This window comes from Amphiura filiformis, chromosome 1 (assembly GCF_039555335.1).
Source record: "Amphiura filiformis chromosome 1, Afil_fr2py, whole genome shotgun sequence".
Lineage (NCBI taxonomy): Eukaryota > Metazoa > Echinodermata > Ophiuroidea > Amphilepidida > Amphiuridae > Amphiura > Amphiura filiformis.
In genome coordinates, this window is record NC_092628.1 from 70,293,466 (window position 1) to 70,320,127 (window position 26,662).

The window sequence follows — 26,662 nt, forward strand, 5'->3', positions numbered from 1 at the left end:
ATACCTATAAAAGTTATACTTTCAGTTTACTAAGATAGAACGTGCATTGTTATTGCGACAGCTTTCAAAAGCCACAAACAACTGACTATACCAATAGCTTCAAATTTGCATCATTGTCTTTCCGTGACTATTTGTTGAGCATGAATAAGTCATGGCGTCAATGACTTCCAATATTTCCGCAAATCGATCATCCGAGTCCAAGGACAATAATTCAAGTTAGATAGCAAAACAAATTATTTCCTACTTGTAAAACTAATAGCTACCGTTCTTTTTATGTATAGATATCATATTAAAGCAAGATTAGAAACAATGATTATTCTGCTGCAAAATATACATACTATTTTTATACAACCCATCCGTTTCTGGGCAGGAAAATATCAATGCCATGTATTAAGTGTATCTCATGCAAAATCTTACTTTAGTGAGCGAGGTGTAGCCGAACCGTCGATTTAAATTGTTTTTGTTTGTTTGTTTGTTTGTTTGTTTTTATGCCGAGAACACCCTTTATATCTATTCTACATTACCACAACAAACAGAATTATTTTAAAGAGCAATTATAGGCAAACATACCTATTTAGACCATCATTCCATACCAAAATACCGGTACTTTTTCCCCATGTCATAGGTCGATAGACCTGACAGTTAAGTTCAGTTCAAATTACTCTGCAGACAAGGAAGTAATTGTAATCGATTTTAAATGACTAATTTTTAACTGATAGCATCAACAAACTGTTACGGTCGGATGGAAACTTGCCCAGGGAGAAGAGGTTGGTGTATGCCATGCGCCATGGAGACGGACTGTAAGGCAGACTCTCCTTATCAAACACATCAAGCTGATGTTTCTTACTATAAACTATTTTATCATGATACTGAAGTAAGGGTAGGCACCTCACCTAGGCTAGGTGTGAGATGATTCGTGGTTTGAATATGTTCCACAGAGTGGTCACAGACCCTTTTGGCCGACACACCTGAGGTAACGCCATTGGGTTCACCACGGTAACTATATTTTCTTGGCGTCCAAGATCTAGGCTAACGTTTAATATCCACACACCCTGTCCTTGTGAGTATCTTTGTTTAAACAATAAAAATTATCCCATATTTCCATATCGTATTAAGTGCACAAAAATATACACTAAGCCAAAAAAGAAACTTACAATTTTTCACAAGGTCATATCTTAAAATCCTGTGCATCAAAAATGAACCAAAGTTACAAAAGAAGTATTTGCTCTATTTTTATATGGCATTGACAATAGTTTTTCCCCCATATTTTTTTGTAAGATGAAATGCGTTTACTACATCATGTTTGTACATGGCTTTCCAATTCAGATCAGGTTGGTCTCTATAGGGTGTCAACGCTACACCAAAATTAATGTGCTTATTTCCTGTGTAGGCAAATGATACACTAAACTTGTTCGTTCCTTAGTTTTCATGTGCAGTTGAGATTGTCATCTGGATCTTCTCACAGATTTCTTGTGCTGGGTGCCAATTATTGGGCTTTGAATGTTGCCCAGGAAGCTGTTTAATGTCAGTGCATTTTGCTGTTGTGTCAGTTGGACAATTACCTGGTTACTGACATGTGTTTAGAGTATAGTAATCCTATGTGTCATTTTGGTTCATTTTGATGCACAGGATTTTAAGATATGATCTTGTGAAAACTTATAAGTTTCTTTTTTTGGCTTAGTGTAGTTGTATTACGTGGATAATAGTACAAAAAAGAGCCCCACATTGATTCCTAGAATTTAAATCAAAACCCGGATTGCCATAATGAGCTTAATTAAACATTAACCATTTAATGTATCCGGATTTGGAATCCCGTTACCCTCTGCCTATTTATACATAATTATTTTGTTTTATGTTTTTTACTCTATTATTGAGACACTTATTATCAGCATAATCTCAACTGCACATGAAAACTGAGGAATGGACAAGTTTAGTGTATCATTAGCCTACACAGGAAATAAGAACATTGATTTTGGTGTAGCGTTGACACCCTATAGAGACCAGCCTGATTTGAATTGGAAAGCCATGTACGCATTTCATCTTACAAAAAAATATGGGGGGGAACTATTGTCAATGCCATCAACATAAATAGACCAAAGAAGATACTTACTGAGAATTTCGCGTGATAAATCAACATAGAGTGCACTATTCATGATATTTACACTTTCCGAAAGGAAATGTCACCCTGACTTCAACTGGAAGTTATGTTCACTGCGACATTACCAAGGACGCAATCCTGCAATACAAGGGTATCTTCGGTCCTGCGAGGTCCAGTGTGGGAAATGCCCAGATCGATCATAACCTTGACCTAAATAAACTATAAACACGATATTTTGATGACATGAAACACTATACCCAGGTTTATAATTCAATATCGCAAGTGCAGAAGGTTCATTGCACTATTACGCGGAAAATGAAAGACCCCAGATTGGTTCCTAGAATTTAAATCACATTCCGGATCAATTTTTGTGTTTAAGTAATTAGATTTTTTTTTTAAACCTTCAACAAGTTCAACAAAGTCTCACAAAAGTTACTTTGGTGGAACATTGTTGGACATGTTGAGGCAAACTTGAAAGCGACCATAATTATGTACATTAAGATGATAATGATTACGGATATCTTTTAAGAAATTTGCAGAGAAGTTAGACTGTTAATTTAATGTCCATAAATGTCCCTTTTACTGTATTGCTAAGCCTCATCTCCAGTCCACATGAAAATTGAAGACACATGAAATACGCACATTGATTTTGGTGTTAGCGTTGACACCCTGATCCGATTTTGGAAAGCCATGTAGTATAAAACGCAACGATAGAACATTGGGAGCTTGTTTTCAATTACCAACAAGCAACAACATTTTGTACCTAAATAAGACACTTACTGATAATTTCGCGTGATAAATCAACATAGAGTGTTCTATTTAAACTTTCCGAAAGGAAATGTAACCCTGAATTCAACTGGAAGTTTCACTAAAACATGTTCACTGGGACATTACCAAGGAAGTAATCTTGCAATTATGGTATAGCGTCGGTCTGCCACTAGTGCCAGCAGCAAGTATCACTTCTTGTGATAGGAGGCGAAAACATTGAAGCTTCTTCTCATTGTACAATGCGATGCGAATTTAGTCAAGTCCATGAACAGCCCGATTTGTGACTGCGACATCAAGCAAGGACGCGACGCAACCCTGCAATACAAGGGTATTTTCGGTCTTGCGAGGTCCAGTGTGGGAAAAATCTAAATCTGTCATAACCTTGACCTAAATAAAACTATAAACCCGATATTATGATGACATGAAACACTACCAGGGTTTATTACTTTAAAATGAGTATTTTGATTTGATTCGGGTTTATAGTCGCATGGTAGCGCCACTAAGCGATTGATTTTGCGTCGCCAGTGCACCAAGCACGGCGCGGTAGGCACTTTTCTGATCCATCTTTTGAATGAAAGTATGGTTATCAAATTCACACTGACTGAGCAAAGAATAGTTTCTACAAGATGGTTTGTTTGTCTTTTGTTTGTTTACACTGTCGCTCCGTGCGGCCACATGCTTGTGTCCTAATGGGACCAGACTCAACCAAAATGCACAGTCAAGACCGACTGCTATATTTGGTACTAGACAATGCTAGAGGTTTGATTGAAGGTTGAGTGGTATCAGAGCATTAATGTTACATATTGTTTGGCCAGATATATGGTCATTATGTATTTTCGTCTTGTTCAATTCATAGCGAATTGCGTGACAACCAAAATTACTGAGCATCTGCCACGGATACAAAAGTTTTATACCTTGATAAACTAGAAACCACAAGCACCCAACCATTTTAGCCCCCACAACAAAATAATATGTATGAATCGGGCATCAACCCAAGTCCCTCAACGCACGATTTTATATTGCGAAAATCCCGCCATGAAAAAAGGTGCGTTGCTGAGATACCCCTGTAGGCTACATAAGGGACGCACCATTAGATATTATCGGGGGGGCTAGGGAGTTTGGGTCAGGCAGAAATTTTTTTTTTGGCCGCCGAAGGCGGCAAAATTTTTTTTTTTTCGCTGGCTTTGGAGGCAAAAATTTTTTTTTCGCCGCCTTCGGCGGCGAAGTTGTTTTTTTTCAATTTTAATGTATACCTTTATACAGAGCTGGGTAAGGGAAATTTTTTTTTTTTGCTCATCAATGAGGCAAAATTTTTTTTTTTTACTCATCAGTGAGGCAAAATTTTTTTTTTACTCATCAGTGAGGCAAAACTTTTTTTTTCAAAAAACTCCCTAGCCCCCCCGATAATATCTAATGGTGCGTCCCTAAGGTCTTATGTTGCCCCGTACGCGGGGAATACTAGTCGAAACCGTAATCTTCGATGACAGATTTTCGGAACCCTTGTTCATACTTTTGTCAAGGCTTTTACATTCAAACTTTAGCATCGTCTGTACTGTACTTTCAAAAGAATGTAATGTGGGCCGTATGATTGTCAACACCTTCAATTCCATAATTCTATAAAGATGCCGTGTCTGGTTGTCTGCTGCCTGCATGGTCTGTATGATTTTGTATCATGAATTTTCTTGCGCGAGAAATATCTTTTGATTCCACGGCGAATCTATGACGTCAAAGCTCTGACGCACCCATTTGCCGTGCGTGCTATTACGGCATCTTCCCACACATTTTGTTTACTGCAACAAGCTGACGTCACTGGCTCGAGATTTAGTCGAGAAAAGGAAAGTCCTGTGACAAACTTACTCTTATGCCAACTCGCACTTACGTCATCCCTATCTTACGTACGCGTCTTGCGGCACTGCGCGAGATACACGACTGGTGTACGTTACTAGTAAGCTATTAATTACACACGTTGACGCGTTTACTGTACGATGCGTAAATAAATAGTATTGAATCATAAGCCGGTCGTATTTCAACAGTATTAATGGAAAATATAATTGATGTTTTAAAATATTTGATGTTTTAAAATATTTAAGCCTACAGGTTCAAGGTGTGACCTCTTATTTAACCAAGGTATTTAAGCTGGAGCCAAACTATCCGTTCTCTCGTCTGGGAGTAAATCCGGATCTACAAAACCTATGACCTCAATGTGACTTCTGGGTGACAATCTTGATTGCCTAAATCTAGTGATAAGTATCGATAAGTGTTGTGTGACTATAAACATGATGAAGGGCAAACCACTATTCGGAGGCGATTAATGGCATGGCATGTGACGAAACGTCATCTAAAATGGGATTATACGGTCATGCTATGTAGAGCTGCAGACAATCAAACACAACATCCCAAACGAGACAAAAAACTATCCCAAACGTGGCAATAGTCTGGATGACACACGAATATCGTCTTATCGAGGAGAAAGGGCACTAAATGGCCCAAATCTGATGGTCTGAAGAAACACGCATATCAAGAGTACAGGCGCGCAGTATACAGACGTGACTGGGAAGGTACGACGAAGGTATGTCAAGAGAGAGGTCAATAGCAAACATCTATGCCAAAATGTGGTAGCCTGCATGGGAAGATGTCAGTATAATTCCAGCAACAGTAGACGACAAAAACTGCACCAAACAGACAATGGACGAGTGGTGCCAATTGCCGTCCAATTTGTTTATCAATAAATTCAAAGTTCCACTTTGGTATTCATTCATATTGGTAGGCATATTTCATGACTGAATAAAAAGAGTCCAATTTGCGTATGACGTTTACATGTCAACCAGACCGTTAAAATGCCGTACTGCGCAGGTCAACCAATCACGCCGCGCCTCTGGCCTGACGTCACACGCAAACTAGTCTCTTTAATTTTGCCTTTATTATACTGTCAATTGATTCAGTAGTCCCATGTACAGATTTTTTTAAACCGTTCATATTAGGGTAATTTATAACCTCAATTACCTCATACAGCCACAGTATTCAATTGATTTGGGTCTGCAGACGAATCATAACTTCTTCTTTGAAATGTGGGAACTTTTCATCCTCGCTGAACCATCACCAACTAGCTCAGAATTATGGCCCGCCTCAGGGCAGTAATATATTACATGATTCGTTTGTCATTTCAACTTGACATGGTTGTCTTAGGTAACGCTTATCTTCTTCAAATGTACCTTTTGAAGAAAAATGAAATTGTTAACCAAATTAATAACCCCGCCTTATGCAATGTGTTTAATAAGAAACATGTTGTATTCGTGAATGCAGTTTGTCTATAAATCTTCCTCGTATTTTGTTTCAAAAGTACTCATTATGATGCTAAGTGTCCAGATGTTATGCACAATAAGCGAATAATTCGCAGTGATACACCAACATGGTTATTAACGTTTTCATATATTAAACATCGTGCATATGGGCCTCACAGCCAAACCATCCTGGCCGCCATATTGGTCTAACCAGGATAGAGGATAGCATAAATGAACATATCATAACATGAGGTTTAAGCTTGAGGTGTGCTGCTTATCATATCACTTTACTATTTGATTACGTTGCAGGGAAGTGCCGAAAGATAAGATGTCTGATTTACTCTTAATGTTTTACGCGTATTTGCTTCAAGCATCTTACTAAAATATCAGCGCGTCAAGAAAGGCCCGGATCAACCAACAGACATGTTTGTTATTCAAATGGTAGTCCATGTACGATGTAGCATCGTAGAGGCATGATCAAGGCATGTCCCAATTTATGTCATCGAATATTTTTAAAGTGACGAGACATAATGATTGCATTCTCACTATCTTTGACCTAATTAAATGAGCAACACTGTTTTGTTCCCACTCATCCAGCAGATGATTCAAGATTTGCCATACACTGATTACAAATATCCCCATAAATGATCACGATCTCAGCACTGAACGCACTGTTTTAGCATTTGATGAGCTCAATCACATAATTATTACTTGTAGCCTAAATATGGGATGTGCTTTGATGGAGTTGGTTGATGCGCGATCTATACAATTTGTGGGGACATTTGAAATCGGACTTAATACGAACAAACCAACATTGAAAACGGTAATAAGAAGACGGCTTGTTTTTTCATAAACGGACCATCTTTTCACTTTGTTTTTAAAGCATGTTGCCTCTGAGTCAATGTGTCTGCGTGTCATCATTCCCTGGCATCATTCACGAGCTGAGGGTTAGGTATGATGCGTAGCGAGTTAAGGTCAAAGGTTACATGAATAGTTTGGAATATACAGTCAGTCTCGTCCATCTCATCATCATCATCGTCTACGATATCATCAGACAATCGACACCTAACGAAGAAAAACAACCTCTCAGTAGAATTCCTAATCACACCTTGAAGAAGTGAACCGAGCGAATAGAAACACATTGAATCAGTTTGCTGCAACAGATGACGTTCATCAGGCTCAATGACTTTAAACTGTCGTTATAAAAACACGTCTTTAAAATGTTTAGAGTGAAGTAAGTACGCTACCCAAATCTGACAATATGCCAAACAAGTATTTTGATTTCTTTACGAATTCTCAATTACATCTAATAAGCACAGTTTAAAGGTACATTCAGGTGATGCCTAGCTATGTTTCTGCGGCAATCTGCGCACCCTTTCAAGTAACAAACTCCGAACTGCGAAAATTACAACAACAACATCAAAACACCGTCATGTGGATGCGTAAAGGTCTAAAAGCAAGTTTGTGGAAATCAAATAGGTCTATGTCAGCCATGGCGCATTCGAAGAACAGTCGAATCGAAACCGTTCCAAATGTACAAACCCTATACATATTATTCCCTTTCATTTACTTCGCAGGAGAAATAATATTTTATACATGATTTTCAATAATAAACGTAACATTTGTAAGCGCATTGTGTTATAAAATGTGCATGGCTTGATAATCATTGGGTGTGTGTGCCTATGTGTTGATTATGAAGAAGCCTTCAGAGGTCATAAAATTAAAATATATTACTCCTTCTTGAGCAAATATTTCAAATATATCAATGTTCAAATATAATATATACCATTGATTTAGGTTGCTGTCATTTCTACGAGGTCAGGCAATTAAATATGAAAGATTAATATATGCAATCACGACCTTTCGTAGTTCTGGTCAATTTCGACCAATGACACAACAACACAATGAATAACCAAAATAAAATTATAGCTGACAAATAAAATTAAATAAGATTCCGCCAGCCAATTCAGATACGAAAAGTGATAAATTGTCTTTTTGATGAAGGGGAATAATTGTGGTTCGCATTGTCTCCCCAAGACAAGATGCGCCATTAGGCCATTAACACGTTTCTGACATTTTATGATCATCGCAAGCGATCCCACGGCACGATCCTACACCCAAATTGATATGTGAATACTGCAATATTAATCCCTTGAGGAACAAGCATTGTTTTGACCTAAAAATAAATCCAAGAGATATTTATATCTAAAATGAGGTAGATTGACAGCCAAGTGCTACCCCACAATAAATTAGACGATGCGTGTACTAATTATACAATAGAATCAAGTATTGTGATAGATAATTCGTATGCTTCAGAGGCATTTTGATTTTTAAAAAACACACATATGGGGCCTAATGTAATATAGGAATACGTACTTCTAAGAAAATTGTTCTTTGTTTGTTAAATCTCCATTGACATTGCAATCCTGCAGTGCGGCATTGGAGATATATTAATTTATTACATATATTGAGTTTTTTCTTTCTCGTCAGGTTTTGTTAGTATTACAATCTGGGAGCTCATCATAGATCGTCCTATTACTGAATTTCTAAATTATTACATGCTTTGCTGTATGCTATAAGACGCGGTTCCCCCTTTTAGATTCGGAAGGCTACGCGATGATTTTAATCCCTAGCTTTGAGGTTGAGTGATCAAAATCCTCAGTCGGCTTTAACGAAAATGCCATGTTTGCCATCCTCAATACTCATACGAGAAAACTTCCATATGAGTAATGAGGACCACAAATAACCACTGAACCGGAATCGATCCAATACATTGGCGCTTGAAATACTATTAGTCGACAAGGGGTATTCTCGAGGACTTCGGCATAGCGGTCAGTAATCATAGGAAGCTATCGATCGATATCGATCAATCAATACTTTAAGTGAGATTACCGTACCGTGACCACTCAAGCGTGTAATGGTAATTCCTTGGCATTGCGTACGGTGATAATAGTGCAGAAAGGTAGTTTTGTGTTAAATTGAGATACTTGGTCTTGCGGCCCATACACGTTCAATTTTATTGGCCAATATCAAAACCCTAGATACAATATCCAGTCTAAACGCAGGACAACCGATTCTTTTGTTCTGCTTAGTCGCGCTAAAAGTCGATCGATACATGTTAAAATCAGCACAATTCCGAGATACACCTTTTTGCTATGAAATTTATTTTCTCGGTCAAATATAAAGCAAAATTTTTTTTTTTTCTTCAGTAATGTCAAATAAAAACATAGTGCTTGGATGAACATTTTTTTTAAATCCTGGTGTTAAAATTAAGCATCAAATTGTGTCTTTTAGTGTGATATTTTTGATTTTTATAGGCCTTTAGTTCGCCCGTGAGCTTTTTGCAGAATTCATTTTTAGCGTCTCAAACTAATATAGTTTGCTAAAGAAAGATATTTCTCACCTCTGTAAAGCACATCGTGTGGGTCTATATATCATAGTTTTGTCAGAATTTCCGTTTTTATTTTACCCTTTTCCCCTCCATGCTCCGAAAATGTCAAACTTAGTACTTTACCTCGAGAGCAACCAGCACAAATAATCGATATTTCAATTGTTGTCAACCCAGGTCCCTTTTCCATTGAAAACCAGGATTGCCTGACCAGCGATTTGGTAGCCCAAATCCCCAATTCTGGTAAATGAGGTGGATTTTGGAAATTTGCTCCCGTGATAGCCTGCAATTTCAATTTATAGGGGCTATGGATTCCATGATTATGAAAACCATTTTGTCTGTTTGTTTGTTTGTTTATTTATTTACCTAGGATGAGGTCCATGGGAAAATCCACTGTCCAAACCTAGAAAAATTCGCGTGTTATTAGAGGGGACTTTAATTTTCTGTCCCTCCTATCTCCAGGTGAATTTTGAATGACCCCCCCCCCATCGCGGGTTGGCATTTTCATTACACCCTTCAGACTTGCGTTCGGGTTTGTGTAGGCATATTTGTCATAATTTAGCGCTATAGGACCTACTTTGTAAATGTATAGCTAGCCGTGCTATATAAATATTATAAGGTACCGGTATGTAATATTATGTAGGCCTATGGGGGTGGGGTGGGTACTCAACACATTTGAACCATGACTTACAATGCAAGGCTCATTGTTACCATAAATGATTTTTCCTTCCGTGTTTAACCTTGTATTGTTTTGGCTGCTTCATTATGACTTTCGGTGGGTTTAAGCAATTTCAAACAAACACAAACAAAAGGCACCATACCGAAACACTAGGTAATTTCTTTGCTATATTGAAGTTCTGGCAAAACTGTATCCAGGCCGGGCACCCAGAGATATCGATCCACAATGCTAGTATTTCACGCGTGGATTTGAAATTTTTTCAGCTGGTATTCAAAAATTATGGAATCAAAACGGAAATTCTGACAAAACTATAATATATAGACCCACACGATGTGCTTTACAGAGGTGGGAAATATCTTTCTTTAGCAAACTATATTAGTTTGAGACGCTAAAAATGAATTCTGCAAAAAGCTCACGGGCGAACTAAAGGCCTATAAAAATCAAAAATATCACACTAAAAGACACAATTTGATGCTTAATTTTAACACCAGGATTTTAAAAAAAAATGTTCATCCAAGCACTATGTTTTTATTTGACATTACTGAAGAAAAAAAAATTTGCTTTATATTTGACCGAGAAAATAAATTTCATAGCAAAAAGGTGTATCTCGGAATTGTGCTGATTTTAACATGTATCGATCGACTTTTAGCGCGACTAAGCAGAACAAAAGAATCGGTTGTCCTGCGTTTAGACTGTATCTACCATTGTGCACTATTAACGATTGTGTGTTATAAAGCCAAAGAAGAAACTTATAATTCTTCACACGGTCATATCTTAAAATCCTGTGCATTAAAATGAACCAAAATTCCCAGCCAAAATTACACACAGGATTACTTCAAGACACACAATAAACACATGTCAGTAACCAAGCAGTTATGCAACTGACACAACAGCAAAATGCACTAACATTGAACAGCTTCCTGGACAACATTCACAGCCCAATAAATGGTACCCAGCACAAGAAATATGTGAGAATGCGTATAAGATCCTTACACAGATGACAATTTCCACAGAGTAAGTAGAATAGTGTGGAACGGAGCTGATTTCTGCTTTTCACGCACTTTCTATTCCACTTTCTCACATATTTCTTGTGCTGGGTGCAATTTATTGGGCTGTGAATGTGGTCCAGAAAGCTGTTCCATGTCAGTGCATCTTGTCAGTTGGACAACTGCTTGGTTACTGACATTTGTAGAGTAGAGTATTGAAGCAAAGTAATCTTTGATTGAAGTAATCCTGTGTGTAATTTTGGTTCATTTTGATGCACAGGATTTTAAGATATGACCTTGTATGAAAAATTATATGTTTCTTTTTGGCTTAGTGTATAATTATTGGGAATAACTTTTTTTACGCACCTGATTTAGTTTTGCTAGAAGGACTGTGTTCTGTCTCGCCGTTATTTCTGGTTCCTGGACATGCCGTATGAATTGGTGAATGTAATGCGTCAGGACTTGACGCAGGCGAACAACTGCCATCCCCCTGCATGTCTCTAGCATCTCTTGATGCCTTTATTGATTCACCTAAATGTGGGGGTGTTGAAGTGCCTAAATAGTCTGAATGTGCCATAGGATGGCATAGAGTCATATTTGACATGGAGCCACTTGTAACTGGCATGGTACATGCGGCGGCCCATTCTGCTGCTTGATGATGATATTGGCCAGCAGCTTGAGTTGGTGACTGGTGAGAGCCGTACGGTACACTACTCAGAGGAACGCATGGACTGGTTAGTGGTCGCTGAAAAAGAGCAGAGAAAACAATAATTAGACTGTTATTTTGACGCATCAAAATGTTTCCATTTGTAATTTCACGTTTTATTGTGCTAGTGTGCGATGCGTAATTCTTCTTTCCCCTGTATATTGATATATTAAGAATAACGATTAAGCATCATTAAATTGATCTCGTGCACTAGTTTGTAATGTTTAAATGTTTCCATGTTCCAGTGTATGATGCGCAAGCCTCGTCCCTTGTTTGCATCAAAATATGTATAAATATAATTACTTCATTAGAATTAAACGACAGGTTTAAAAAGAAAGAAACTAAACGTTGTGAATATACTCCTTATCATGCTTATGTGATATTCTCCTTTATCATGTTTATGTATTCACGTTTGTAAATTTCACTTCATTACATGTGTAGAACTATGTAATTTTGTTGCTTTGTGTATGAACGCACCGCCGGGTAGGCGTGTGCCGCTGATTTTAAGCGTATGTTCGTATAAATAAATAAATAAATAAATAAATAAATAAATAAATAAATAAAGAAAGAAAGAAAGAAAGAAAGAAAGAAAGAAAGAAAGAAAGAAAGAAAGAAAGAAAGAAAGAAAGAAAGAAAAAGAAAGAAAGAAAGAAAGAAAGAAAGAAAGAAAGAAAGAAAGAAAGAAAGAAAGAAAGAAAGAAAGAAAGAAAGAAAGAAAGAAAGAAAGAAAGAAAGAAAGAAAGAAAGAAAGAAAGAAAGAAAGAAAGAAAGAAAGAAAGAAAGAAAGAAAGAAAGAAAGAAAGAAATAAATAAATAAATAAATAAATAAATAAATAAATAAATAAATAAATAAATAAATAAATAAATAAATAAATAAAATACTATATTTAATATTAACAGCAGTTGCTCAGTAACAAAACGATATTCAACATTTTATAATGATGGTAAACATTAATAGATTAATAATAAGTACAATTTTATAATATTAATAACAATAAAATAATATAATCGCATCATATCGATGCATTATATCCCGAAAATAACATCTCATATGCTGTTAAAACAATATTTGTCTTAATTATTCAATTATTACAACTTTGCTTTCAACATCCCGTGGGATGTTTCACGGGTGAAGCCGAATCAGTGGATTCAGTGCGGTTGGCAAAACCTTGATACGTCCACATTGGTGTTAACGATGGACAAAGACGGTAGCAAAGAATAACTGCCAATCTATTGGGATGTGTTCAACAACTGTTACATAAACAAAGGAATTAGCTTCATAAAAACGTCAATTTGACGTGACAAAGACAGATTTCAAGATCAAAATGAAGATAATTATGTAGAACTATGGAAGCGAACAGCAGTTTGGAATCTTACGTTTTATACATGTATAGGCCTTGGTATCTAAATTTGCTGAAGGTCTATTTTGCCATCTTCCTACGCATAAAATCTGCTTAAAGTTCACAGATACTGCAACACACAATCTCTGTGGTTAGTTTATGTGTTCCAATATCTGCGATGGATTGTCTTTCACAATTTAACATCTATTCTGAGGTGCTGTTTTACATTGCAAAATTAATAACGATTAGTAACGAAAGCAGAGCTGTAGCAAATTGGGTTCCATAAGTTAAAGTTTACGTAAGAAAGGCAATTAATCTTGCCCATGACATAATACGCGTTCTTATCCTACTCTAGAGTACAAAAGCAAAGACTGCGGTAATATTATGTACTCTAAAGATTCTCTTATCGCGCCAACAATAACTATCTCATACTGCCAATGAGTGCCAACCTCTTGTATTGCATGCATTGTCTCATACAATGGTTTATTGTCCAGTTCATGCCCCAATGCTGATGGATTCCAATAATTATATCAAGTACCGTACTGGGTACACACAAATGCTATGTGGCCATATTTGACAGCTCATCCCAATCATTTTCAGAAACTAAATCCAGACATTTGAATTCAAAAGTTAGCCTCTAGGGGGTGTGAATTACTTTCTGGAATAGCCCAGATCTCTAAAAATATTAGGCTCGATTCTCCTTTAGATTCGGAAGGCTTTGGATAAGATACAATGATTTTACTCCCTTGCCTTGACTGGATAAGTGATCAAGATTTTCAGTCGGCTTTAAAATTAAGGAAAATCCCATGTTGTCATCCTCAACGAGAAAACTTCCGTATGAGGACCACAAATTAATAATCACTGAACCGGAATCGATCCAATATATATTGGTGCATGAAATACTATTGTCTGCTTTAAGTGGATTTAGTCGACAAGAGCACTCGGCTCGAGGACTTTTGCATTGTCATACTTGGGTGAACAGCGGTCAGTAATAATAGGGCGATATTGATCCATATCAATCAATAGGGAGATATTGATCCATATCAATCGATCAATACTTCAAGTGAGGTTAATATCGTGACTACTCAAACGTGTAAAGGTAATTTCTGAGCATTGCGTATTAGTAGTGCAGAAAGGTAGGTTTATGTTAGTTTGGGATACTTGGTCGAAGTCTTCCGTCTTTCTGTATAAAAGGTTAAAAATGTGCGGCATAGTTGGATTCCAACAAAACACAATGGCATACATGTTAGATATCTAATTTTATTTAATTTTAAAAGCAAAAGTTCTTGGTCGATGGATGATGACAGCTTTCTTTTCACAATGACCGCATTTAGCCGTACACGTTCAGGGCGAGTATGTTTATTTTGGTATAGCTGTATGTTTATTTGAAGAAAGCCAATAAATGATCCCATTTCATTGTCGAAGTTGATGACATAATTGACGCGTGGATATGGTATAAGGAATACTAAGTTCAGAATTGGAAAGCAGGTAGTTGTGGCACGGTGTGGTGCTATCGTGAAAATCCCCTCATTATAAGTAAACCAATATTCTAGTTATTATGTGTATTGTGCAAGTCGCAGTCATGGCAGTGTATATTTACCAAAATTTCGGGATCTTTTGCAACAGGCGCTTCTAGTCTATAGTATCAACATGATTAATGTTCCATTTCAGCCAGGCTATATAATATTATAATCGTGCTGAAAAATGGCCTACAATTTGCTCAAAACAATCATAAATTGGCCTAAGGGAATTATAGACCTACAGAATAAAAACACAGATCTGTGATAAAAACAAGGGAATACCGAAATGAAGCTAGACCATTAAATCTCCATCTACTCAGAGTCTATGATCTACTGTAGCCATAGAAATAGCTTTCGGACTCAATCGGAGTGTAACTAAAATACTCAATTTTTTTTTAAATAAAAGAGTAATGAGATTACTCAAAATATAGATGGTATAAATTTTATGAGATAACTTCATAGTTTAGATGCGCTAATAAACAAGGTATTGAATTTATTAACACAAATTATTGTCTTGATTACCACAATAACATATAAATCCAAAAGCACCGTGTAAACAACATCCACTATTGTTTTGAATTGCCCGATACAGACCTCCTCCCATCTGGTTGTTTTATAGCAAGACTTGTTCTATCAACAATAGGGTTATTTATAATCCTCAATAATTGAATCAAACAGGCCGACCCAATAGTACACCGTTCTGGTAGCTGTGGGGGAAGTGTATACGTCCGGTATGAATCCCAGAATGGGAAAACTCCCGACAATGACCTTGTCAAAGATTTGACGGGGATGTATAAGGGACGCACCATTAGATTCTCAGGGTGGGGGTAGGAAGTTTTTCAACAAAAAAAAACTTCACCCACTACATGAGCAAAAAAAAAACTTTCCCCCCCAACACTAAAAAAAAAAAAAAACCTCTCCCCACTTAACTGTGTATAATGCATGAAATTTAAAAAAAAAACTTGCCGCCTTTGGCGGCTAAAAAAAAAAAAACATCGCCGCCTTCGGCGGCGAAAAAAATTTCTTCCCCCGACCCCAACTTCCTACCCCCCCCTGAGTATCAAATGGTGCGTCCCTAAATGAAGTGGATGGCGTCAAAAAATAACAACACTTATTTAATAATGAAAATAATTACAACAGCAACATCCAAAACAACAACAAAAATAATGATAATGATGAAATGTGTTTTAATGATTTTAAGGAGAAGATGGTGGCGGCAGCTACAGATTTTAATGATTAGGCTATATTCTTCAAGAGGACAATTGGAAGGAGGATATGTAGAAAGAAGAAGGAGTACTCACATCACTAGAAGAGGATCTATGAGCAGTCAAGCGCAAGATGTTTTAGTCCTGCGTGTACCATCATTTATACGAGGAGCAGATTTCTTTGGCATATTTGGTTCAGATGAGAAGATAATTGGGTATAATTTGGGTAGGGAGATTGGGAATTCACTTATATAGATACTTGCTTACGTAACCAAAATGATTATATCAACATCCTCAAATGGCCAATGGTTGATGCACATTTTCAAATTTGATTCTGTAAATTTGATTTTGGGGTCTGTAAATATGTATTTTTGTAGGTAGGAAAATATCAAGCTCTTGGTTTTCAATTGTTTATGTATGGTTCAGGTGGAAAGACAATTGATTGTGGTAGGCATGATCGAATAGATAATGTTAGTAGAATAGACAGGGCTGTTGCTTTTCACTGAAGCCAAGACGCTTTAGGCCTACCAAACTCCTGTATTTGTTGGCCTAATGTGTTTGGTTCAAAACATAAAGACAAATGGGTCGATTGGTCGGCATCTCGGTGTGCGTCAAACATCAAGTTCACTCAGGGTAGGCTATCCCTATAGAGTCTACGATGAACAAGTACCCATAGGGCAAAGATTACTGTGTACTAACCTACTTACCTTTAATAGTCTACATCAGTACGTCTAGGCCTATAAGCTTGTTTTGTTACTGTACTAAATGTTGGTGCTGCTCTACATTTTGTATAGGTATCTATTATGTAAAGCATTTTCTACTTTGGTTCATGTGCACCACAAAATGATTCGCATCTGTAAACTAGTATTATATAACCATACTGTCCTCACATCACATTACCATGATTTTAGGTCTAATAATAACCATTGTTTCCCTTTTCATAGAGCTGTAATTTAGAACACAAAAACGCAATTTACTCTTTACTTTGGTCTCAAACGTTTTTGAATATAATATTTTTCGTTACAACTTGGAATATATTGTGGGTTATAAAGACTTTTTAAGTCTTTAATTAAAGAGAAAGTCCATAGTTAGCATGACCTTGGTTGAAAACATATTTTAAATTATCAAAATTAAACTACAATTACCACATCTAGGATTGATTCAATACTATACATCATACATGATATAAGAATATAAATTAAAATTCATATCTTGTTTTGTTTTCTTTAAACAGCGATAATTCAATATGTGCATATGATATCTGACAATAGAAAGACGACTTATAGATGGTACCTTATGGTGAAAAGAAATGATAATGTACGAGTTGTATAAGCAATCTTTTAACATATTTTGAATTAGGTATTCTAATATAACATTTATGATCATAATATGAGGCTGACATTCATCTGTATGATCTCGAAATTAGTGAAGCACAGCACAGCCCCATGTAATTTGTCATAGACTTACGGCGGCATGTCAAAAAGGCGTCGTAATGGTGTTCCACTTCAGTAGAACAAAGAACAAGCACATTTCCTACATTATATGTTTAATCAGGGCTTCATTTTTTATTTTCAATAAAATTATTATAAGTTCCCATTGTATGAATTATCTGTAGGACAGGTGGACAAGAGGATTGTGGGTAATGTGCTGATACTATCCATGAATTATCTGTGATGGGGTTATGTCTCCATATTTTATGAGTTTGACAAGACTAACCAAGGGTGTCTAATGAATCAAAGACCGATGGCTGCAAAATTACAAATGTGATGAGCAATAATAAACACGTCCTAATGCTTCCCGAAATAAAACTAAACAAGATGGTTATTACACCCAACCCAACTACATAGTCTTACCGGGATGGACCAGGTTACACATGCACGACATACATAATGCATGATCAATGTTGGATGCGGCGACAATTACTTAATAAGTTAAGTACTCATCAGCTCCAACCTACATGTAAATATAATACAATATTGTTCACATGAAAGGGGGTCATCAGGCTGTACTCACTATGTGTTCATTCTTCTTGGAAGTAGATTATCTCATCGAACCTAGAAGTGCAAACCTATTATTACCTGTACGCCTGTGTTTCATTGGTTTTACACGCAACTCAAAATCTGTTGTCGATTCAGTAAAATAGTCCCCAATATTACAAATTTGTACATGAGTACGTTGAACCTTTTTCAAAGTGTACAAACACTTAACCTCTATTTAGCATTGGTAAATAGTGGGACAGACAGTACTATTTCATTCATGAAGTAATAGCATCCAGAACAGGATACTGATGATGATGATGATGATTATGATGAGCTTTCTTGATGAGAGTTTCAGGGTAGCTTGTATTGTAAAGGGAGTGAAAGTTTACGCACTGTATGCATCATCAAATTAATGGGGCGTGGATTAGACTGCCGATCTTTTTCCTGGTCTGTTGTATACAATGACTGTATCATTTGTAAACACGTGAATACATTTCGGGATTGCTCTAGATGCTAAATTAGATTTGTGATGATAACTATGGTGTACTAAATTGTACATTTTGTCGTGTTTGTAACATTAGCTATATTAACCATATATTATATTGCTAAAAACCGTGGAACTATAATAACCATGGAACTGTAACATATTTCTTAAAATTGTAGAGATGACGAAACAGGTTGGCACATACTACACAATCAAACATACATCATATGTAGCCTGTGCTTCTCAGATCAAAAGTTCCCATGAAGCATAAAATACATATTATGTTGACTGTTCTGTGGCTAATTACTTTCACCGCTAGTTTCCTACTACACGAAATTTGTGGACGTTTAAATTTCTTTATCATTTTATCAACTTAATTTTATAGGCCTATCCTTTCTAAATTTAATAAAATGAAGAAGTATAGCCATACTGTCTCTGAAAGCGGTCTACTTGTACAACGGTGTACTTTATAAACAGGAGACATTAACCCTTGCCTATTGCCTGTTTGGAACTGATTGCGGACGATGGTCGCACGACGTAAAACCACAATTTTCTTTAAATTGTTACACGAGGCAGTTCAAGGGTAGGGTACAGGAAAATGTTCCCAATGTTTTGTCGACTTGTTGGTCTCATTTAACCCTATATTTTGAGGTTCTGCACCAAAATCATGTCAATGAATCTGAATGTGCTGGATGTTATATAGGCCTAAGTTATTTACTGTTCGTGATGTAGCGTGAGAAGAATGACTTGTGATTTTGGCCAATATCATGTAGTTTCTGGTTGATAGATTGAGTGACTAAAAGAGCGTAGTTTCATCAGAAATACTTACATGCCATACTCCTGTATACATGAATGGGTGTTCCTAATTATTGGGTGTCTCTGTTCTTAATTTAGTTCTAGAACTGTCACCATTTCCCTGTAATTATAGGCACACCAGTTTCCAGATCGGATACGAAAGTATTCTATAAAATGCCTTTCAATACCTTTCAGTTTGTATTTGAGACCATGAGCTATTTGGCTTTCCAGGATCTGTGCTAAAATTTAAAATTAGTGGAAAGTTGACACTCGCTGGACATGTCAATAATACAATATTCAGCAAATGAGCGTAGACCAGGAAAATGGCATTACGGGGATCATTTATTAATCCCCTGATTGCTAAGATTTATTATTTCCTAAACTTATGATGAAGTTAACCGGAATATACTATCGAATGCAGGTTAGCTGTGTAGCATACCAGCGGTCATATCGCCTGATATGGTTTGCAACAGCTGGTCATAAGGATGATGATATGCCTCTAGCTCAGTAAGTTTTAAAACCCTCAAAATAAATTTGCCCTTGGACCTTTACTAGCTTTTCACCATGAAAAAGGAATTTAGAAAACTGTATACGTTTATCAAGTTTAAAGAATGTCCCATCTGTTCAGAGATTGAGATATTGTATTCTATTTCATGATTTGTTGATTTGTATATGGCATGATCGTGTAAAGCAATGCCTATTGAACCCTATGTCTTTAGAGCTCCAGAGATACTTTTGTTTCACGGAACACTACGATAGCAGATGCTGAAATCTTTCTACAGAGTCTAAATACTCCCGATAAAAAATATTAAAAGACTGATTCAAAACGTTGTGAAATGATAAATAATGTCTAAAAAGGAAGAAAACTATCAAGTGCTGACTATCGCTGACCACTAGGGTTACCCTATATAAATTGCTGCAAACTTGCAATTAATGATCAGGATCAGAATTCACGAATCCAAAATTGGCACAATGAATATGATGAAGATGGTGCAAGTACAGAATTCTTATCTTGAAGATCTGTTATTGTGTGGGCATTACAATTAGATAAGACAGACTCTGCTACTTCATTAAACTTTCAACCGTACAACATTCATGACATTCACACATGAAAATATTATTATAAAATGATTCAACTTTAAGACTATGTCTAAATAGTTCTAAATACTACCACTACTTACTAGTAGTAGTAAGCCTACATTAAAATGATAGTGTACAGAATGCCGTAATGCTATTACCATCACTATAACGAAGGATAGTCATCATCATCATCATCATCATCATCATCTTCATCATCATCATCTTCATTTGCAAGGTAAGGCTATCAGATGGTTTAGTAGGTGACTGCATGGTTGTAACATAGCACGTCGTATTTCTTCATCTTCTTATGGTAAACACATTTACAAATTTTACTACTGTGGCGCGTGTTTTCAAAATGTGACTACCAATATTTTCAATTGAGCATGATATGTCTTACACACTGCAACAGGCACACGCAACGACTAAACCATACTGGGCCCAACAGACTCGGTAGGAGCAAATGCTCCATTTTACCTGATGATACGGGGAGTGTTGCGCTCCTGTTGGAAGGCTACCAGGATAGTGATGTAACACCGGAGCACTCCCGGGTCCATAAAGTGAATGTTCCATGTTTGGAGTATAGGACATGTAGGAGATTCCACCCTACTCAGACGAGACGATATCTTCCTTTTCGTTCCACGACTACGAGTTCGTATTTTCACTAGCACACAAGGGAGCAAACTCCAGATGGCTGGTAAATAAGAAACTGGTCAAATTGAGAACCAATGCATCCCTTGCGCTCCACAAATTATCCAAATCAAAACAAAGCAGCTGGCACGACTTTTCTCAAATTTTTACACAAAATTCACCAATTCTGGTAATGTTTCCCCGTTTTCCTTATTGTAACAACATTACATTTGTATAAGAAAATCATCTAGGAGAATTTAAGACGGTGCACATCCAGGCATAGACAGATTCAATACTTAGCTCCGAGGCGTGCTTTTTTCGGAGTAATTCATGTGCCTAACCTCTCTTATACGTTGCGCATGCGTGGGTCACTAAATTGCCTGGCGCTTGCGCACTTGGTCTGATAAAGCATTCTGTGATGTAGACAAAACTTTGGTACTCATCATGGTACTCCAACAAAATATGTATCTGGACATTGGTTAACAAAATTTATGCAAATTGACTTTAGAAAAGTGGTGATAAAATATACCGGTACATCTAGTGAAATGGTCGATCGCCAAATCACTTCAGCAAATTTAGGTATAGGCCTATTATTCATCTCAGTCTTTCATTTGCATTGAGTGTTCAGAATACCCTGGTATATATTGTACATACAGTACATTTATACACACAAAATAAACCTGAAGAAAAATTTATATTCACACGTAAGGCCAAGTAAAAATAAAAACATGTTTCTCGTCCGGGTTTTTAAAAATTAGGAGAATGAGGGGCTTTTTATTTTTTATTTTTTATTGGAAAACGACGCTAAATACCTGTATTTGGCACCATGTTTCGGGTATTCGACATACAGATCGATATCTGAGAAAAAGGAGGAGGCCCTTTGTTTTGAGAGGTAGACAAGACCCCTCTAGTGATCACCCAACTCTTCTTAAATGATGTATTATGCATTTACAAAGCCGTAAAATAAGTTTCAACTTCTGAAACATCTTTTTCTACAAGTTATAACTGAAAGTTTACAAAATAAAAAGAAATTTGAAAAATCTTCAAAAAATGAGGAGGGCGCGGACGATAAACATGTTGTTTTTTTTACTCGGCCTAATAATTATAAACATGATCAATTACATAAATCAACATCAGGTATTGTTGCTTATTTTGGTTCTTATGACGTTCTTCACATTTATAGCAATGCGTTACCTTTGAGGCGCGTTGTTGTTGAGTAAATGCGTTGTTGGGTGCCAAAAGGTATTGCAAATCTCTAGATTTGGCAGAGAATTAAGACTGAATGAATCACACCACGAAATGGCCATCACGCCCTCCATGGAATTCTCATAAGAATCTAGAGGAGCTTCTAATAGTGGTGTAACACCCCATGCACCCAGTTTTTCATGCACCAGGTGCAACTAAAACGCTATAACGCTATAACTAAAGCCACCGAATGACTTTAGACAATCCTTTGCGTTCAAGTAGCGAAAGCATTTAGCTATTCATGATTTGACCTACCATCTTACCCGATAGTAGTTGGCCGATCATACTTTAAAGGTAGGGGGTTTTGCAAATTAAAAATATAAAGGTGGGGTCATCCGATTTTATTTGTTCATGACTTTCTACCATGGAATATGGAAGCCGATCACCAAGACAATCTGATTCCAAGTTTCGAGTTAAATTGCCTCAGCGTTCAGCGATTTGGATATTGACAGCGACTAAGGTAAGCACGTGTACGTGTTTTGATAAGACCAAAACAGTACATTATTCGCCGTAGAAGTGACGTAATAATCGGATTAACTACCATTGCAATAGATGAATACAATTTTTGACTATATCGCCATGCACTGCAACGTTCACGCGGTACCTATGCATTGAACCATATCATGCTGATCACTCGCACCTGTAAGATTAGTATCTTTGAAAAGAACGGTATTGTATTCAATCTATGGTTGCAGACATACACGGGTGATGAGTGCAACCTGCTTGTAGTGGAGGGCGATATAGTGTATTCATCGCTTGCTATGGTAGTTAATCCGATTATTACGTCACTTCTACGGCGAATAGCCCTACTACAATTCACCGTAGAAGTGGTGATGTAACCAGATTAATTTACCAAAGCGATAAGTGAAAACAATATTTGAATGTATTACCACGCACTGGACGTATGCTGTAACTCTGCATCGCACCACTTATTATCAAATAATAGGCATAAAGACGTGGATCGTAAATCTATGAAAATTTCACATTATGCAGAGACCATGTACTTTTCACTCGCACCTGTACTACACTGTGATTCAGTATCAGCCTTTGCTCGAAGCTCATGGCAAAAGGAGTATCCGGTAAGCTGCTCACCTGGATTAGGAGCTACCTGATAGATCGTTCCATCAAATCTGGCCAGTCATCAAGTACTTCCTCCTCCATCAATGCATCAGTTCCACAGGGTCAATATTGGGCCCACTTTTATTCTCTGTCTTCATTGCTGACCTGGGTGATGAGTGTGAGAACCAGCTATACCTCTACGCAGATGATTCCACCTTGTTTTGCGATATTACATCTAGAGACAACCCTGAAGCCGTTACTGTTAGCCTAAACAGAGACCTGGAGAAAATGAGGATCTGGGCAGACAGATGGAAGGTTACCTTCGAGCCATCAAAATGTAAGGCAATGGCAATATCAAGAAAAAGGAATCCAACCAAGCTAGATCTTCTGTTTGGCTGAGAAGGAGGAGCTGGAGATCCTGGGAGTCACAGTTGACAGCAAGCTGACCTGGACAAAGCACATCTCCAACATCTCATCCAGAGCAGGACAGAAGTTGGCGCTCTGAGGAGAACTTGTGTGAGAGGCAGAGCAACCGTTTACAAGGCCCAAGTTCGCAGTGTGATGGAATATACGTCATTTTTTTAAATCCAGATTGGCTTCAGTTTGGGGTATGAGTTGGAAGAATTGAGACCGTGGCCGGAGTTGGTCTCCGGAATCATGAAATCCTGCGCACGTATCTGGGCTAATTACGAGCAAAGGAACATCATGCATTTGGGATGCAAGTCTACGTTACTTTAAAGATTGTGAAGGTGCTTTCATCTCTCCTCTCCTCTCCTCTCCTCTCCTCTCTCCTCCTCCTCTCCTCTCCTCTCCTCTCCTCCTCTCTCCTCTCCTCTCTCCTCCTCTCCTCTCTACTCCCTCCCCTCCTCTCACTCTCCTCTCCTCTCCTCTCATGTACAAAGTCACATCATGAATTTGGGATGCAAGTCTACGTTAACTTTAATTAAAGATTGTGAATTTGCTTTTCCTCTCCTCTCCTCTCCTCTCCTCTTCTCTCCTTTCCTCTCCTTTCCTCTCCTCTCCTCTCCCTCCTCTCCTCTCCTCTCCTCTCCTCTCCTCCTCTCCTCTCCTCTCCTCTTCTTTCCTTTCCTCTCCTCTCCTCTCCTCTCGCTCCCCTTCCCTTCCCTCCTCTCCTTCTCCTCTCCTTTCATGTGCATGTCACATCATGCATTTGGGATGCAAGTCTACGTTAACTATAATTAAAGATTGTGAATGTGCTTTTCCTCTCCTCTCCTCTTTCATCTCTCCTCTCCTCTCCTCTCCACTCCCCTAGTCTCCTCAACTCTCCTCTCCTCTCCACTCCACTCCACTCCACTCCTCTCCTTTCCACACCTCTCCACTCCTCTCTTCTCCCTCTCCTCTTCTCTCTTCTCCCTCTCCTCTCTTCTCCCTCTCCTCTTCTGTACAAAGTCACATCATGCATTTAGGATGCAAGTCTACGTTAACTTTAAAGATTGTGAAGGTGCTTTTCCTCTCCTCTCCTCTCCCCTCTCCTCTCCTTTCCACTCCACTCCTCTCCTCTCAGTCTCCTCTCCTCCCACCTATCCCTCCCCTCTCCTCCCTTCCTTCTCTTCTCTTCTCTCACTCACCCTCTCCTCTCCTCTCCCCTCCCGTCTCCTCTCTAACTTCTCCATTCTGTTCCGTCTTATGGAGTGCAACATCCCGAATTACCAATTGCGCGGAGAATACAGATAAGTTTGGCTGCATGATGGATTGAACTATATACTGCGCGATGGCCCATGCACCGTCCACCTCCCTCCCATGCATACCACCATGCCCTCTTGTTCGCCAGTGGGAGGGGAACTTACGTCATTTTTTATCCAGATTGGCTTCAGTTTGAGGTATGAGTTGGAAGAATTGAGACCTTGGCCGGAGTTGGTCTCCGGAATCATGAAATCCTGCGCACGTATCTGGGCTAATTACGAGCAAAGTCACATCATGCATTTGGGATGCAAGTCTACGTAACATAAAACATTCGGAGGGTGCTTTTCCTCTCCTCTCTCCTCTCCTCTCCTCTCCTCTACTCTCCTCTCCTTTCCACGCCACTCCTCTCCTCTCCTCTCCTCTCATCTCATCTCCTCCCACCTATCCCTCCCCTCTCCTCCCTCCCTTCTCTTCTCTTTCTCTCCCCCCCTCCTTATGTCTTGCTTTTTTTTCTATTTCTACTTCTTTATTATTATTGCATGAATCTATACACGACAAACACCAGTATAGCCGGGGGTATAGCTGGGTCTAAACACTGAATGTTCTGTTTCCATACTTTTCGTATTTATATTTGCTTTATTTGCACATTACGTGTATTAATGTTTCACCGGAAGCAGACGACATAATTTGACACAGACGAACATATTGCAGAAAACACGCGTTGTCTCTATTCACTCATTTCATTTCTCTATGGAACAGTTTTCACTCTATATCTCTTTAGAAATTCATCAATCATAAGACTGGAGGGATGAGATACCTCGTGTTTACTACCTTATATGTAATGAAACCAAGGTTTACATGGTCATGCGCACTTGACTTCTGAGGGAAGACTCAAACAAATGGGGAAAACCATGGGAAAATACAAATGCCTATATGTCAAAAACCTTATGGCATAAACCCTATTATGTCTACATAATGCATAACACCATCTCAAGGGTAGCCCTTTAAAGCTTACAAACTTATTTCCAAACAGGTCCTTTTATTTACAGCAAAAAAAATTAAAAGTTAAGACTGGTAAAAAAACACGAAGAAAAAAACAATTAACAACTAGACATTCATTTGTTAAAAGGTAAGCTTTAAATGACATCTTTTTAAAACTTGTATTTCAGTGAAACGGATTTAATATTTTCCAGCAAACTATGTTCCAGTTTTTGATAGCATTAAAATATTTAGAAAAATCTTCCCATTTTGACGTAATTTAGGAAAATATGTATTAAATTATGTAACACGATCCATGTCCATTGACTATTGCTTCATAACCAGAATGACACAATAAGCTAAAATACAAATGAGTTGGACCCAGTACGACAAAATTGTATTAAACATGTTATTAACATGATTAATAGCTTTGTATTACATGAATGCACATGTACAAATTTGTAAAATAGGCGTACTAAATTTAATATACTTATGCATATTGTAAAAACATGTGAATGGGTAGCATTTTCAAATTGAAAACTTCAAGAATTCTGTAAAATTAGGTCAATCATCTTAATTAACCGTGTGGCCCTTAGACGTAGTGATTCAGGTTTGAACAATGATTATTCTCTGGTTTAGTCACATACAGCTGTGAATTTCTAATCTGACTTTTCTTTGTATTGTTAATCATATTAACATGACTACATTCTAAACATCTCAAAAAAAGTAACTAACCCCCCTTAAATAAATGGCCATTACTCAAAAACGGGCTAGTTTATTACAAATCTGTAAAATGCGTT

At 37.6% G+C, this 26,662-nt stretch overlaps 1 protein-coding gene across 1 annotated transcript in view; it reads right to left on the reverse strand.

Annotated features, from left to right (window-relative positions):
- LOC140152287 (uncharacterized) overlaps positions 1 to 21,254 on the reverse strand; it is a 31,324-nt gene extending 10,070 nt beyond the window's left edge. Inside the window, exons 1-2 of the mRNA XM_072174595.1 lie at positions 20,784 to 21,254; positions 11,567 to 11,945 (exon numbers count right to left, since the gene is read on the reverse strand). Coding sequence (XP_072030696.1) covers positions 11,567 to 11,945; positions 20,784 to 20,897 — 493 coding nt within the window. The 5' untranslated portion in view covers positions 20,898 to 21,254. The remainder of the gene's footprint in view (positions 1 to 11,566; positions 11,946 to 20,783) is intronic.
- Positions 21,255 to 26,662: the final 5,408 nt, after the last annotated feature.